Source organism: Suricata suricatta, chromosome 15 (genome assembly GCF_006229205.1).
Source record: "Suricata suricatta isolate VVHF042 chromosome 15, meerkat_22Aug2017_6uvM2_HiC, whole genome shotgun sequence".
Classification (NCBI taxonomy): domain Eukaryota; kingdom Metazoa; phylum Chordata; class Mammalia; order Carnivora; family Herpestidae; genus Suricata; species Suricata suricatta.
The window spans coordinates 3032153-3048118 of NC_043714.1; the positions used below are offsets into that span (position 1 = coordinate 3032153).

Below are 15966 nucleotides of genomic sequence, written 5' to 3' on the forward strand. Positions count from 1 at the left end.
GATACTAGCCCTTTATCTGATATGTCATTTGCAACTATCTTTTCCCATTTTGTCAGTTGCCTATTAGTTTTCTTGATTGTTTCCTTTGCAATGCAGAAGCTTTTTATCTTGATGAAGTCCCAAGAGTTCAGTTTTGCTTTCATTTCTCTTAACTTTGAGGATGTGTCAAGTAGGAAATTGCTGCGGTGGAGGTCTAGGAGGTTTTTTCCTACTTTCTCCTCAAGGGTTTTGATGGTTTCCTGTCTCACATTCAGGTTCTTCAGCCATTTTGAGTTAATTTTTCTGTATGGTGTAAGAAAGTGGTCTAGTTCATTCTTTTCCATGTTGCTGTCCAATTCTCCTAGCACCACCTGCTAAAGAGGCAGTCTTTTTTCCATCAGATACTCTTTCCTGCTTTGTCAAACATTAATTGGCCGTACATTTGTGGGCCCAGTTCTGGGTTTTTGCAGATGACATGATACTCTACATGGAAAATCCAATCGACTCCACCAGAAGCCTTCTAGAACTGATCAATGAATTCAGTAAAGTCGCAGGGTACAAAATCAATGTACAGAAATCAGTTGCATTCCTATACACCAAAAATGAAGCAGCTGAAAGAGAAATCAAGAAACTGATCCCATTCACAATTGCATGAAAAACCATCAAATACCTAGGAGTAAACCTAACCAAGGATGTAAAAGGCCTATATTATGAAAAGTATAGAAAACTTATGAAAAGGATTGAAGAAGACTCCAAGAAATGGAAAAACATTCCCTGTTCATGGATCAGAAGAATAAACATTGTGAAAATGTCATTACTACCCAAAGCAATCTACACATTCAATGCAATCCCTATCAAAATTGCACCAATATTCTTCTCAAAGCTAGAACAAACTATCCTCAAATTCGTATGGAACCACAAAAGACCCCGAATAGTCAAAGTTATAAAGAAGAAAACCAAAATGGGAGGCATCACAATCCCAGACTTTAGCCTCTACTACAAAGCTGTCATCATCAAGACAGTATGGTATTGGCACAAAAACAGACACATAGACCAATGGAATAGAATATAGAGTTGTTTTAAAAGAAATTCATTCTACTCAAAAATATTTACAAGGAACTGATAAATTACAAGGACATATAACACTGTTTAGCACTTAGCCAATACACAGAAAATATTGGGTAGTGGAATGAACTACAACTTATTTTTATGTTTGTAACTTACTACTTCACTATACCTTGCCCCATACTTCCCATTCCTGAATTAATTCAGTTCTGTTGCCCTTTTATTTCTTCTCCCTTCTCCCCACTTCATTTTGTTTTCATATGCTTTATCTACCCTCTTGATCTCAATTATTCTCTCCTCATTTTCTTATATAATTCCATTAATAAAGAAGTTAAAAACACAGAGGCACCTGGGCGGCTCAGTTGGTTAAGCATCTGACTTCAGCTCAGGTCATGATCTTGCAGTCTGTGAGTTCAAGCCCCACCTTAGGCTCCGTGCTGACAGCTCAGAGCCTGGAGCCTGTTTCAGATTCTGTGTCTCTCTCTCTTTCTATGCCCCTCCTCTACTGTTCGGTCTAGCCACCCTGGCCGGCGGGGCGGTAAATCCTTGCAGGTTCGTTCCTGAGGGAGGGAGAGAAGGGCAGGAAGGGGAGCACAGAGAGTGAGGCAAGACAAGCATTTTCTGATCAAGCCTCTTCTTTATTGAGAAAACACAGTATCTTATAAAGGTTTTGAGGCGGGAAAACAAGGCAGCTGACCTAGGTTGGTTGCTAGGAAACAGGGTTAAGGGATTAAGGCTGGAGTAAAAGAGGAACCAAACTAAGGTTTTAGCACAGCACTGAAGGGCCGATACCACCCTGCCTGTAGGTGATTGATCTTTGTTCTTCTGGCTTCTCCTGACAGGGAGTGGCGCTCCCCTGCCTATTTTTGCAACTCCCCTCAGGGAGTGACATTTCTGGCTAGCAAATGGCCAAGCAGCTGAATCTTTGCAGCTTCCCACACTCTACTCACACTCTGTCTTTATCTCTCTATCAAAAATAAAATAAACATTTTTTAAATAAAAATGAAGTTAAAGATATAAATCTATTGGTGATGATTACAAGTTGGTTTTTGAGGCATTCTATAAATGTTTTTTGATTATTGAGGGGAAAATGATCCATCTAATGAAAAGCATTCGTGACATAGGAATTCAAATCACAGACATGAAAAAAAAAGAATACTGATTGTTTGTATTATTTTCAGGACACATTGTCGTGTTCTTCATGGCCAACATCTCCAGGTCTGAGATGGGAAAAACGGTGGTGTGACCTCAGGCTGATTCCTCTGCTTCATTCCCGTTTCTCTCAGTATGTGCCTGGGACGGACGTGAGTCGGTGAGTTCATGCCACTGAGTTCTGATTCTCTTGCTGAAAAGAGGCTTGCAACCAAAAGTTTAGCATCATGTGGCTTACCTGTTTGTTCTCAGCACATTTCTAATAGCCGCAAGAACTATAAGGAAAATAGACTAACTCAGTCAAAACTTATGAATCCTATGAGAAAAAACATTAAGTTAATGCCCTGACTCTACTACTAGATTCTATCTACTACTGGATTCAGTGTCTTTAACAAATGCAGTTGTATTGGGTTTTGTTTATTTCTTATCTTAGTCTTAATAAGTTGTTTTTTTCTCAAGGAAACTGTATAGTTCTTTTAGATAGCAATATTTATCTTCTTGTACTTGATAATATTCTCATATTGCTATCTTTTTAAGTAAGTGTAGATCCTAAGTGATGTCCTTTACATTCTTGAGTTTTCTTCTCATTTTTTGTCTTGGTCAGTCTTGCCACGGGATTGTAACTTGTAGTAATTTATTTTTTCAAAAGCCTAATTTGGGGTTTCGTTGAAGCTCTTCATTATGTGTATCTATTATAAGCAATGAGTTTCTGGTTCTTTCTTGATAGTTTTCATTACTTATTAAATTCTTCAGCTTGACTTTTTGTTCTTCTAGTTTCTTGAGTTCGATGTTCTAGGGGTCTAGAATCTTCTCTGTAACAGGTGGCATAGTAAATATTTTAAGCTTTGCAGGCTTAATATCTCTGACACAAATATCTCTGGCCTTTATTTCATGAAAACAGCCACAGATAATATATAAGTGAAAGGGTATATCTGTAGCCCAATACAAATTTATTTATAAAAACTAGTGGCAGGCAATACTTGATCTATAGGCCATAGTTTGCCAACCTTTGATTTGATCATTAATTTTTCAGACATTCTTTGCTAATATCTATAGTCAGAAGTGCACGTTTCCATCAAACTCTGCATTAGCTATACTCACAAATTTCAAGATTATATCTTGTTTTATTTACATTTTTGAGTATATAATTTGGTATGGTTGTCTGAGTGATTGCTCAAGGCACTACAATATACATACATATTTACACCACAAGTATTGATGATTTATCATTTGAATGAAGAATAGAAACTTTGCTTCCATTTAGGTTTCTTAATCCTGCCTACTTTGTAAGTATAATTATACATATATCAAGCACCATATCAGGTGGCATTATGATTTTTGCTTCAATCATCAGAAATGATCTTAAAAACTTATGGAAAGTTATTTAAAGTTCTAAGCCTTCTGTTAACATTTCCTTCCTACATGGATATTTTTTTACCTGTTCTTTAAAAGTAGCTTAATAGCATCAAATTCTCTTAATTTCCTTTGTTTGAGAATATCTCTTTATTTTATCTTCATTTGAAAGAATAGTTTCCTTGGATATAGAAATCAGACTTAATACTTCTTATCTAATATCTGAAAAACGTTGCCTTTGGGCCTCTCTGGGCATTCAAATTGGTGCTTCCTGTGAATAATATGTTTTTCTCTCTTGCGGCTTTCAAAGTTTTCTTTTTCTTATAAAGTTTAATTATGATGTGTCATTGCATGGATTTCATTGGATTTATTCTCTCCTGGCTTCAATCAGCTTCTTAAATCTGTATGTTTATGAATTTTAGCAAATTACAGATGTCATTTCTTCAAACTATTTGTCAGTCACAGTCTCTCTTCTCTCCTGTCGTTTTGCCAAAACAGTGTTAGTTCTTGAATTATTCTTCCACAGATTGCTGAAAATTAATATTTCTTTTTTAAAGTTTATTTGTTTATTTTGAGAGAGAAAGTGCAAGTGGGAGAGGAGCAAAGAGAGAGAATCCCAAGCAGGCTCCAAACTGTGAATGTGGAGCCCAATGTAGTTTTCACTAACAGTGAGATTGTGAGCCAACCAGGCACTGCCTATACTGTTCTTAAATCAATTTTCTTTCTGCTCTACAGAATTGGTAAATTCTATTGATCTATCTTTAAGTTCTTTGATTCTTTTTTTATTTCTTTATGTTTTATTTATTTTTGAGAGAGAGACAGAGAGAGAGAGAGAGACAGAGTAAGAGTGGAGGACAGAAAGAGAGGGAGACACAGAATCTGAAACAGGCTCCAGGTTCTGAGCTGCCTGACATGGGGCTAGAACTCATGAAGCGTGAGATCGTGACCTAAGTCAAAGTCAGACACTTAACAAACTGAGCCACCCAGGTGCCCCTAAGTTCTCTGATTCTATCTTTTTAGTGTCCATTCTACTATTCAGCCCATTCAACGTGATTTTATTTTTTTGTTGGTGTGTTTTTCAGTTCTGGCATGTCCATTTGATGTGTGTGTGTGTGTGTGTGTGTGTGTGTGTGTGTGTGTGTGCGTGTGTGTGTTTGACTGAAATTTTTCTATTTTTTGTTTGTTGACGAGCATTTATGATTGCTTATTGAAGCATTTTATGAAGACTGCCTTAAATACTTTTCAGATAATTTAAACATCTTATTCTTCTCAGTATTGGTGTCTTTGGATTATCTGTTCTCATTTAAGTTGTGATTTTCCTGGCTTTGGTAAAACCAGTGAGTTTTAAAAAACTTTTATCCTGGACTTTTTGGATATTAAATTATGAGACTCTGAATTCTATATAGACCCCTTTTGACAGCAGGCAATCTCTTGGTTGACATGCAGTATGAGGGCTGGACGTGTGTGTATGTTAAGCTCCCTGAATGCCTACTCATACTGCCTCAGTGAAGATGACTGCAGTGTAAGTTTGCTGCACTCCTCGGTCCCACTCCCTAAATCTTGGTGAAAGTCAGATGCCAACCACATCATGTATTGCCTTAGAGTGGAGTGTCAGCTTATGTCCCTGATTGGCCCTGTTCCACCACCACCACCACCACCACCACCACCTCCCCATCCCAGGGTGCGTGGGCCAGACTGATGTTTGTGGCTTTGTAGCTACAGGATGGTGGTAGGAGGTTAGCTCTCCATGTGAGATCCTGCCGACAGAGAGGAGGAGATGGAGGAAAAGGGGAGGGGAGGAGCCCCACCTTCCATTACCTCACCCTACCTTGGTGATGACAGGTGGGAGGCTGAACTTTCTGCTAAGGCACGGTGGTCAACATGGAGGAAGGCAGAGCACTGACTGACCCCGTCTCATACCACCTCACTCAGCTTAATTGCTGCAGGATGGGCGTGGAGATTAAGCTTCCTAAAGGACCCCACTGACATTGCCTCAAGGGAAATGGGAATGCTGCCTGCTTCTTCCTGGTGAAGATCAGCTTCCTGCTCGCCTTTGGAACACTACCAGTTGGGAGAATTTGAGGATGTGTGGAAGACTATCCCCCTGCTTGGCCCTGTTGAAACCTAGGGAAAGGGGACACTGGTTTTATTGATGCCTGATTGTATTAGGCGATGTTGCCAACAAGGTTGAAGGTAGTTACCCAATTCCTTTCTTAGTCCTTTACTGAGAATAGACTTCCTTGGAACAATGTGTGTGTGTGTGTGTGTGTGTGTGTGTGTGTGTGTGTGTGTGTTGCTGTTAGTGATTCTGGACTGCAGACTTCTAGAGCATACAGTCTAGGATACATGGGTGGCAATAAGAAAGCACATGAGACTTACCACCTTGTTATTCCTCAAGTCCCAAAGCCCTGGGCCATCAGCCTTACCCTTTACCGTTCATGGACCAACTGTACCTGATGTTGGATTATGTCCAAGGTTCGTTGGTTTGTTAGGGAGCATTTGGGAGGAATGAGGCTGCTCTTTCTTGACCAGAATTGAAAGTCCACAAGTGTTGATGTCCATGGATTTTTTTGTTTTAATATTCATTTAATAATCTTTTTAAATTGCTCTTACAATTATTTCTTAGACTCATGGACTACCTAAAAGGGTATTGCAAAATTTCAGAGTATTTTGGGATTTTCTAATTATCTCTTTTGTTATTGCTTTCTAGCATAATTTTCTGCTGAATAATTTCAGTCCTTTGATACTGGTTGAGACTTGATTTCATCCAGTATATGCATAGTTTTGGCAAACGTTCCATATGCATTTAAAATAATGTATATTGTCATTTTATTTAGTGCTGTATCATATATATCAACTAGGTCATATTTGCTCCTTAAGGGTTCTGATCCTCTGTATCATTAGTGGTGTAATCATTAATGGTGTTTTTGTCTGTTTATTGTATGAAATATTGAGAAGACACATTTCAATCTCCCACTGTGATGATGGTGGCTTTGTGTGTTACTCCTTTTAGTGTGTCAATATTTATTGTATACATTTAATTTTATGTTATTTGATATAAATATTAGAACTCTATAATTATTTGATATATAACACTTTATCATTATGAAATGTCCTATATCTCCAAAAGTATTTCCTGCTTTCAAGAATTACATCAAAGAACTACTCTTAATATTTACATTATATATTCTTTTATCTAATTCTTTAAACTTTGATTAGTCTTACTCTACAAAATTTGTCCTTTCTAAGGTGAATATATTTTTCTTGTATTCCTTTTTTTAATTCAAAATAACAATCTTGATCTTCCAGTTAGATTATTTAGGCTAATAAGTTGTAATTATTAGTATATTTGGGATGATATCTATCATCTTAGTATTTCTTTTCTGTTCAACACTTTAGGGTTTTTTTTTGTTTCTATTATTAAACATTTTATCTTGAGTTAATTGTATTTTCACATGCAGTTGTAAGAAATAGAGATTCTGTTTACCCCTTACCTGCTTTCCTAAATGATAACTTTTTGTAAAACTATAGTATCATACCACATTCAGGAATTGGGTAAAATCCTCCATGTATTCAGAATTCGCATGTATGCATGTGTGTGTGTGTGTGTGTGTGTGTGTGTGGTTGTATAGAGCGTTTTCTCATGCCCATGTTCTCTTATCCACTGCCATAGTCACAATCAAGGACTGTTCCATGAGAACCATCAGAACCTTCCTGTTACTCTTCTATAACCATGTCCTATCCATCCTCCATCAGCATGTCCCTGACCTCTGAAAACCCATTAATCTATTCTTCACCTAGATTATTATGTCATTTTAAGAATATTATACAAATGGGGCACATGAGTGGCTCAGTTGGTCACCCCAACTTCAGCTCAGGTCATGATCTCATGGTTTATGAGTTCAAGTCCCACAATCAGTCTCTGAGCTGTCAGCACAGCTTTGGATTCTGTGTTTCCCTCTCTCCTCCCATGCTCACTCTCTGTCTCTATGTCTCTCTGTCTCTCTCTCTCTGTCCCTCCTTCAAACATAAATATTTATAAAAATTTAAAAAATATATAAATAAAATCTTACATTATGTAGGCTTAATAGATTGAATTTTCTTACTCAGTGTCATTCTCTAGTAATTCTTCCAAGTTATCGCATTTTTCTATTGTTCATTTCTTGCTGATTTCTAATAGTATCCCATGGTATGGGTATGCCACATTAAAAATATTCACTCCTAGAAGAATATCTGGGTTGTTCTAGTTATGGGCTATTCTTAACTAAAATGCTCTGAACATTTGAATATAAATTTTTATGGGAACACACATTTTCATCACTTTGGGTAAATGCTCAAGAGCTCAATTGTTGAGTTGTATGCTAATAGTATTTTTCGTTTTGTAAGAAATAAGACATTCTATTTTAGGCTGTACTATTTTAAATTCCTACCACCATTGCATGAATGATCTAGTTTCTCTACATCTTAGCCAACTTTTGGTATTGTTGCCATCTTTTTAGATGGCATTCTGATGGGTATGTAGCAATACATCATTGTGACCTGAATGTGTGTATCCTAATGATGTTGAACTTCTTTGTCATACAGAATCCTTTTTGGTGAATTTTATGTTGTCCTTTCACTATATTGTAATTAATTTATTATTTTATTGTTCTGGTTTGAGAATTTTATTTCTATTCAAGAAAAAATTCTTTGTCTCAACACACTAATTTTTGTCTTGTATCTCTATTATCTTTAAAGCATTTTTTGGAATAGTGAAAATTTTTATTGTTTTTATTTCCTCTATAATAGTTTTATATATAACAAACAGTACCTATTTATTTTGCTTTAGTTATTGACTAAATATTATACCATAGTCCATCGAAACTTCAATAATAAAATACCACAGACTTGGTGGTTTATAAGCAACAGAAATTTATTTCCCATAGTTCTGGAGGCTGAAAATCCAAGAATGAGTCACCATCATTGTAGAGGTCTCTGATGAAGGCCTCTTCCTCATTCATATATGCTGTCTTCTCTCTGTGTCCACACAAGATGGAAGGTGTTAGGGATTCCTCTGAAGCTTCTTTTATACAACACTAATCGCATTCATGAGAACTCCCCTCTCATGGCTTAAACATCTCGCAAAGGTTCCACCTACTATTACCATCCCATTACTCATTAACATTCCAATGTGTAAAGTTTGGGGTTGGGGAAGCAGCAGGCACAACATTCAGACCATAGCATCATACATCCATGATTTGTTGGAGTTTAACACAATTTACTAATTTTGGGGGTGCTTGGATGGCTCAGTCGGTTAAGCATCTGATTTCGGCTCCATGATCTCATGGTTTGTGAGCTGGGGCCCCACGTCAGGCTCTGTGCTGACAGATCAGAGTCTGGAGCCTGCTTTGATTTTTGTGACTCCCTCTCTCTGTCTCTACCCCCTCACACACTCTGTCTCTTTCTCTCTCAATAATAAACATTAAAAAAACCTAAAAAAACCACAATGTACTAATTTTGGTTTCTTAATAAAATGCTAGAAACTTAGAGCACTTTAACTCCTTTACTTCTTTCCTATCTATGAACATATTTCTGATATGATTTTAATTATATATGTATTTTAAATTCCTCAACCTACTGTATTATTTTTATGTAACTCTTCAAATGTATCCTACCTTTAATCTTCCTGCCCTTGTTTGTTTTGGTTTTATTTTTGTCTGCTTTAAGAACTCTCTTCATATTTCTATTAGTGCTATATATTTTAATGCATATATTTGTTTTGTTGTTTTCACTTTAAAAATTATACAGATACATGATGTAGAATCACTTATCTAAAACAATTTATGAGAAAAAATAACTTGTTTGGATGAGTTTAGATGACTCCCTGCATTTTTATTTTTATGGTGCTGCAATATATCAACAGCTTTTAGCAATTGAATTAATTACACACAATAAATATTACAGTAATAAGCAGTTATAAACATAGAACTATTCAGAGTGGATTGCACAGCAATTCAGATTCAAGAGCTAATTTATTGTTCATTCATTCACTCAATAAATATTGATTCAACATCTGTAAGTAGGAGGTGTTGTGCTTGCTTCTTTCCCTGAAGGAGCTCATAGGCTAGTGGTATTTGCAGCCATGAGGAGGAAAAAAATAAAAGATAAATTACTGGCCAATGATGAGAAATATAGGAAATGATTTATCATGGTTCAAAACCTAGAATGTTATTTGTTGGTTGGTTTTGCCAAGGCCCGTAATTTTAGCTTCATTGATAAAATACCTCTCATATTTAATTGTAACAAAGTTGTGTTACTCTCTTAGGTATGAATCAAAGTGTCACAATATTTTTATCAGTGATAAGACAGTTTTTATTCATCTATGGTAATGACCTTGATTTAGAATATGTATTTATTTCAATTCTCAATTGTCATAATGTTGCAGAAAAGTGTAATGTTGGGGTATTAGAATTGGAAGTAGAGGTTGTGGGAAATTTGGCTAATTTTAACTGTTATGTTTTATTTTCCTTATATGAAAAAATTGAATATATTGAATATATAATATTATATGTATAATATGTACTATGTATATTTGAATTTTAGAAACATAGTATTTATCTCCATATATCCTTCAGTGGTTAGTATGCTTTATGGCTCAAAAGCACTCAACAAATATTTATTAAATTAGTTTTAATTAGGAAGAATTCCATTTCTCTGTTTTTGAGCAGGACCATCATCTGCTCCATGCTTTTCAAACAGTATGGGAATCAATAATAGAGAAAAAAAAAGTTTACTGATTTGCATGGTTACTTTTAAAAATTCCAATGACACCAGAATCCTTAATGCCTTTCCATGAGCGCTCAGCCTTTTTCTTCTGAGGTGAGAACATTTAAGTTGGTGCCATTTTTTTTTTAGGCGTCTATAGACGAAGTTTAGTATCTATGAAGAGAGCAAGGATGGGGATTGTAAGAACTTGGTTTCCTCATGCGAGAGTCTTATGAAATGAATTCTAATGATGAAAACAAATATGAATTAGCTCAAATCCATACTCAGTTCATTTTGCTCATTGAAGGACGGGACTTTTTAGGAATGTATAGTTTATGGAATCTCAGGAGGAAGCAGAACAGGTGATTATATAAAATAGAAAAGAAGTAAATAGATGGAAAGAAAAGGCGTAATTACAATACTATGAAGACAGAATCTATTGCAAACAAGGTTTTAAGGTGAAGAGAGTGGTTGGTTGTATCAACTACAGAAAAAAAATACTGAAAGGACTCAAAACCTGATTAATTTTGGAGCGACTTAGGCTGGAATCATTTTTGGAGTGAATCAGATTGAAAAATAGTTTGGTTATAAGAAGAATATTGACAGTAAAGAGAGGGAAACAGCATGTAAATATAAATGCTAATTTGATGAGGGGTAAAAGGGGGTATGAAATTGAAGGCATATCATGATCAAGTCATTGTTACTGATGGAAGAGAAAGTGTCAATACTAGATACACTAGAGGTGAAACAGCTCCCTGTTTGACTGTATCATTACCCTTCCTACTCCATTGTTCTCCTGTAACGTGTGGTCCCGTACACATGGATCCAGTGTGAGTGAACTGACTCTTCCATTTTCACAGATAGGTCAGCAGGTCTACAAGGACCATGCTTCATGTAAACCAAGAACAACCTATGATTTTCAAAGAATATTCACTGAAATAACATTAAGATCTTACTTGATTTCACCTACCCTGAGCCATACAAGTATCCCTTTGTCTAATACAATCTTCATATATACTGCACTTCTTCATCTTTTGGTTTACAAACTGGCCCCTTTATATGAAAGGCAAGGAGAGACCCAAGAAAGAGGCAGACCACTCCAAATTGGTGGCTGGCAGGTTTAAAAATTAAAGGAACTTACTTACAATGTTTGTCTTGGGTGGCTTCAAAATGAATAGATCTCCACACCCACCCAACAGAATCTTAAAATTGGTGTACAGGCTTTAACTGGGTTCAGCCATACATACCATTCAGATGGTTTCAATGATACCTTACTCTGTCCAGTTGATATCCCTGGAGCAGCTCCCATTTTGGGAATGGTGGGCAGAACGTACTTTCCCAAGACAGGGAAAGGGGTAAGTAGCCTCCAATAGCCTGGGTCCAGCTTGTGGGTTAATCGGCAATCATGTCATGTCCATTATCCCCTTTTAATACCCTTTTTACAAAACTGTCTTTTGGGGTTAAGGGAGAAATTACAATAACTTCCTCAAGATATGTAGCTCTATTGGGGGCCTGGGTGGGTCAGTCCGTTGAGTGTCCGACTCTTGATTTTGGCTCAGGTGATGATCCCAGGGTCATGGGGTAGAGTCCCACATTGGGCTCTGTGCTGAGTGTGGATCCTGCTTTAGATTCTCTCTCTCTCTAACCCTCTCCACGCTAGTGTTATCTCTCTCTCTCTCTCTCTCTCTCTCTCTCTCTCTCTCTCAAGAGAACATATAATAAAAATAATAAATAAATAAATAATAAAATGTGTAAGGTGTTTTAAAAAAAGATAAATAACTCTCTATCTCTATGGAAAACCTCAAACATCCTTTGGGCAACTCTCGACCAACACTATATAGTTTTTTCAGCCTTGAGAAAATTGTCTTGTCATATATTCCATACTTATTTCATTTCTTAAGTTTATGGCATACTTATTGATACTTCAATGATACTAACTGAGCAATTATATTTTAACATTTTCTATAACCAGAGAAGGATAGATTCCCAGTGAACTTAAATATTTCTGGAAAATTGAAAAAATGAATGAGGATTAACCCTTAAAAGAGCATATTCCAGTAAGTTTTAGGCATAGATAAAAGATTTCTGATTGATAAAATAAAGAGACATATTTCTAAAGTCCCTAAAATTATAACAAAAGATACCAGATATATTCAAGAGTCATAACTCAAGAACATCCTTTTAGAATTACATAGAGAAAGGTAAGATTCACAAACAGAAGAAAGACCAACCATGGGAGAGATGTTGTGTGAGATGAATAAGATGACTGCTGGATAAGCAAGAGAAGCTGCAATGTATATAATGCAGTGAGGGTAGAAAGATAGCAAAGTAGATCAGAGATACTAAGGATCCTGATAGCCAAACACCAGTTGCACTGAGACTCCTTTGCCCAAATTATTACTCTCTCCAGGAAATTCTGACACATTAGAAAGAAAAAGCTATACATTTAATTAAATTGAATTTATTGAGTGCTGGTAATTCATAAGGTAGAACAGCTTGATATCAAAATGGCAGCAATTTTCTAGAACAGGGTCAAAAAAACACAATTGATATGGATGAACAGGGAACTCAGTCTAAAGAGTAATGCAAATATATGCTGAGTAGATTTATGGACAGAGACAATTAGAAGGGTTAAAAAAAAGAAGAAAAAGAACATGACAATTAAGTGGTGATGGAAAGGAATAGATTATAGTCAAAGAAAAAATATCAGAATTTTGTCTGGCAGTGGAATTGTCTTGAATGACACCCAGGTCTTAAGTTATCCAAAGCAATGGATTACTAAAATAAAGAAAAGAAAAAAAGATATGCAGATTAGAAAGGAAGAAATAAAACTCTCTTTGTTTGCAAATGGCATGATAAAATATGTAGAAAATAAAAAAGAACTAACAAAAATTTCATGTAACTAGTAAGTTATAACAGCAAGTATGAATGTAGATATAGATGAGAGATGATAGATAGGTAGATAGATAGATCGAACTGTAGGAGGAAAACTACAAAATTCTGGTGAACAAAATCAAAGGTGAATTAAATCAATGGAGAGATATTCCATGTTCATCTATAGGAAATCTTGACATGTCAAAAGCTTGTTGTCCCTAACTTGATCTTTAGATTCAGTGCAATCTCAGTCAAAATCCTAGCAGGTTATTTTGTGATTTTCCCCCCAAAGAGTCAGAAGCCCAGAATAGCCAAAGCAATATTCAAGGACAAGAGCATTTGGAGAACTGATACTGCCTTACTTCGTGACTTAGTAGAAACTGCAATAATCAAGATAGTGTGGTACTGCAAAATAATAGACAAATAGATCAATGGAACAGAATAGGGTTCCCAGAAATAGACTCCTATAATACAGTCAACTGATGTTCTTCAAGAAAGAAATTGATGTTTCTTGAAAGAAAGAAAGAAAGAAAGAAAGAAAGAAAGAAAGAAAGAAAGAAAGAAGAAAGGAAAAGAAAGAAAGAAAGAAGAAAGAAAAAGAAAGAAAGAAAGAAAGAAAGAAAGAAAGAAAGAAAGAAAGAAAGAAAGAAAGAAAGAAAAGAGGAGAGGAGGGAAGAAAAGAGGGAAGGAAGGAAGGATGGAAGATGCAGCCCTTAAAACTCAACAATAACAAAACAAACAACCCGACTAAAACAACAGGTCAGAAACATTAACAGATGCTTCACCATAGAAAATATGCAAATAGCAAGTAAAGGCATGAAAAGATGCCCCACAGCATATGTTATCAGGGAAATCAAAATTAAAACAACAACGTGATACCAGAATACTTATCAAAATGACCAAACTCAAGTGACAACACTGAATGCTAAGGAGGATATGGGACTCTAGGAGATCTCATTCACGGCTGGTGGAAACTTAATATGGTCCAGCCACTTTGGAAGTCATCTGGCAGTTTCTTACAAAACTAAACAGAACTCTTACCATGTGATCTAGTAATCATAATTCTTGGCATTTATCCAAAGGAGACAAAATTTATGTCCTTACAAAAACCTGCACACAGATGTTTATAAAAGCTTTAACTCATAATTCCAAAACTTTGAAGCAAGATATCCAGGTGAATGGACACATAAACAATGTATTCCAAATAATGGAATATTGTTCAGAACTAAAAAGAAATGGACTGTCAAGTCATGAAAAGACACAAAAGAACCATAAATGCATATTATTAAAATTAATTAGTCAATCTGAAATGCATACATATTGTGTGATTCCAAGCATATGACAGACATTCTAGAAAAGGCAAATCTATGGAGATAATAAAAAGATCACTGTTTCCAGGGATAAGGATGTGGAAGGGAAGATAGGGGAAGAAATTAAGAAGCTGAGCAGAGAAGATATTTAGAGCAGTGAAAATATGCTGTATGATGTTATAATGAATAGATACACCCCATCATACCTTTGTCCAAATCCACAGAATGCAGCTCACCAAGAATGAACCCTAATGTAAACATTGGAATTGGACTTCGGGTACTAATGATGTGCAACACTTGTAGCAAATGGGTCGTCTAGTTGAGGGATGTTGATATCAGGGGATGCTAGGCATGTGTGTGGAGAAGGAATATATGGGAAATCTCTGTACTCTTCCTTCAGTTTTGCTGTGAACCAAAACTGCTCAAAAAAAAGTCTTAAAAATTCAGGAGATGAGGGACAAATGTTGCCATCTTTATTTTACACACAGAGAAATTAGAGGTCAGGAAGTTACATAGAATTAAGTTATTTGTCATAACTTTGCAGGTAATAAATGGAGTGGGATAGAGTAGCTTTTTAGATAAAAGTAGTACTGGGGAGGGAAATCAGTTGCATAAAATTACAGGACTTCCCTAGGGAATGATGAGTTATTGTGTTTCAAATCATGAAACTGAATTGGCTTTTCAAACCTTGGAAAATAAGTAACAAAATAGTTTGGAAGAAGTCCTCATGTGCTTCACCAAAAAGTTAAGGTTTTGAACCTGAACAGTAAAAGCCCTGATGAGGCATTCATCCAAGGCAGCATGCCCAGGGTAGAACTAATCCTGAATCTGGTGAATGTGAATTGAACTCAACAAGAAATAGAATAAACTGCTGGAATCACTAATCTAATGGCCTTTTAATTTTTTTTTCCTTTGCTTTCCCACCTCCCCAAATAGTTAAGTACCAAATCAAGTAAATAGTCTTTTTTCAATACTGTCTGAGTCAATGTTCTCTCCCAGGTACACAGAAAGCCACTCTCTGGAAACAGATCCATACCTTTGTTCATCTTGAGTATCGCAATGCCCTCCGGTACCCTTCTTGGTTTTATGGTCTTTTCCCGTCTTCTTCACCATCACAGAGAGATCTAAGATACAAACAGGAGCTTTCATTCCAATCCTTAAATCTTTACATTGTCCCCCCGCCCCCTGATGTTTCAGGATTAGGTAGAAATGTCTTGCAAAGCTCTTAAAAACAAAAACAAAAACAAAAAACAGAAAACTTTACTTAATTTCCAGCTTCACGACCTGCAACTTCCCCCATGCACGTTGTCCAAGGCAAATAGCCCATGTTTCTCTCGACATGTTGCTATTTGGTTTTGGAGGAACTATCTCCCCTCTAAATGCTTTCCCTTCTCTTTTCCATCGAAACCCTTCAACCTTTCAAACCTTGAAGTAATTTTGACTCTACTCTTTTCCTCAAATTCTATTTTTAAAAAAGGTGTCACATTCA

General features: G+C 36.1%; 1 protein-coding gene across 1 annotated transcript in view; it reads left to right on the plus strand.

Moving 5' to 3' along the window:
* The window catches only part of SNTG1 (syntrophin gamma 1), a 602694-nt gene that overhangs the window by 406441 nt on the left and 180287 nt on the right, over positions 1 to 15966 (plus strand). Inside the window, exon 11 of the mRNA XM_029924001.1 lies at positions 2226 to 2356. Coding sequence (XP_029779861.1) covers positions 2226 to 2356 — 131 coding nt within the window. The remainder of the gene's footprint in view (positions 1 to 2225; positions 2357 to 15966) is intronic.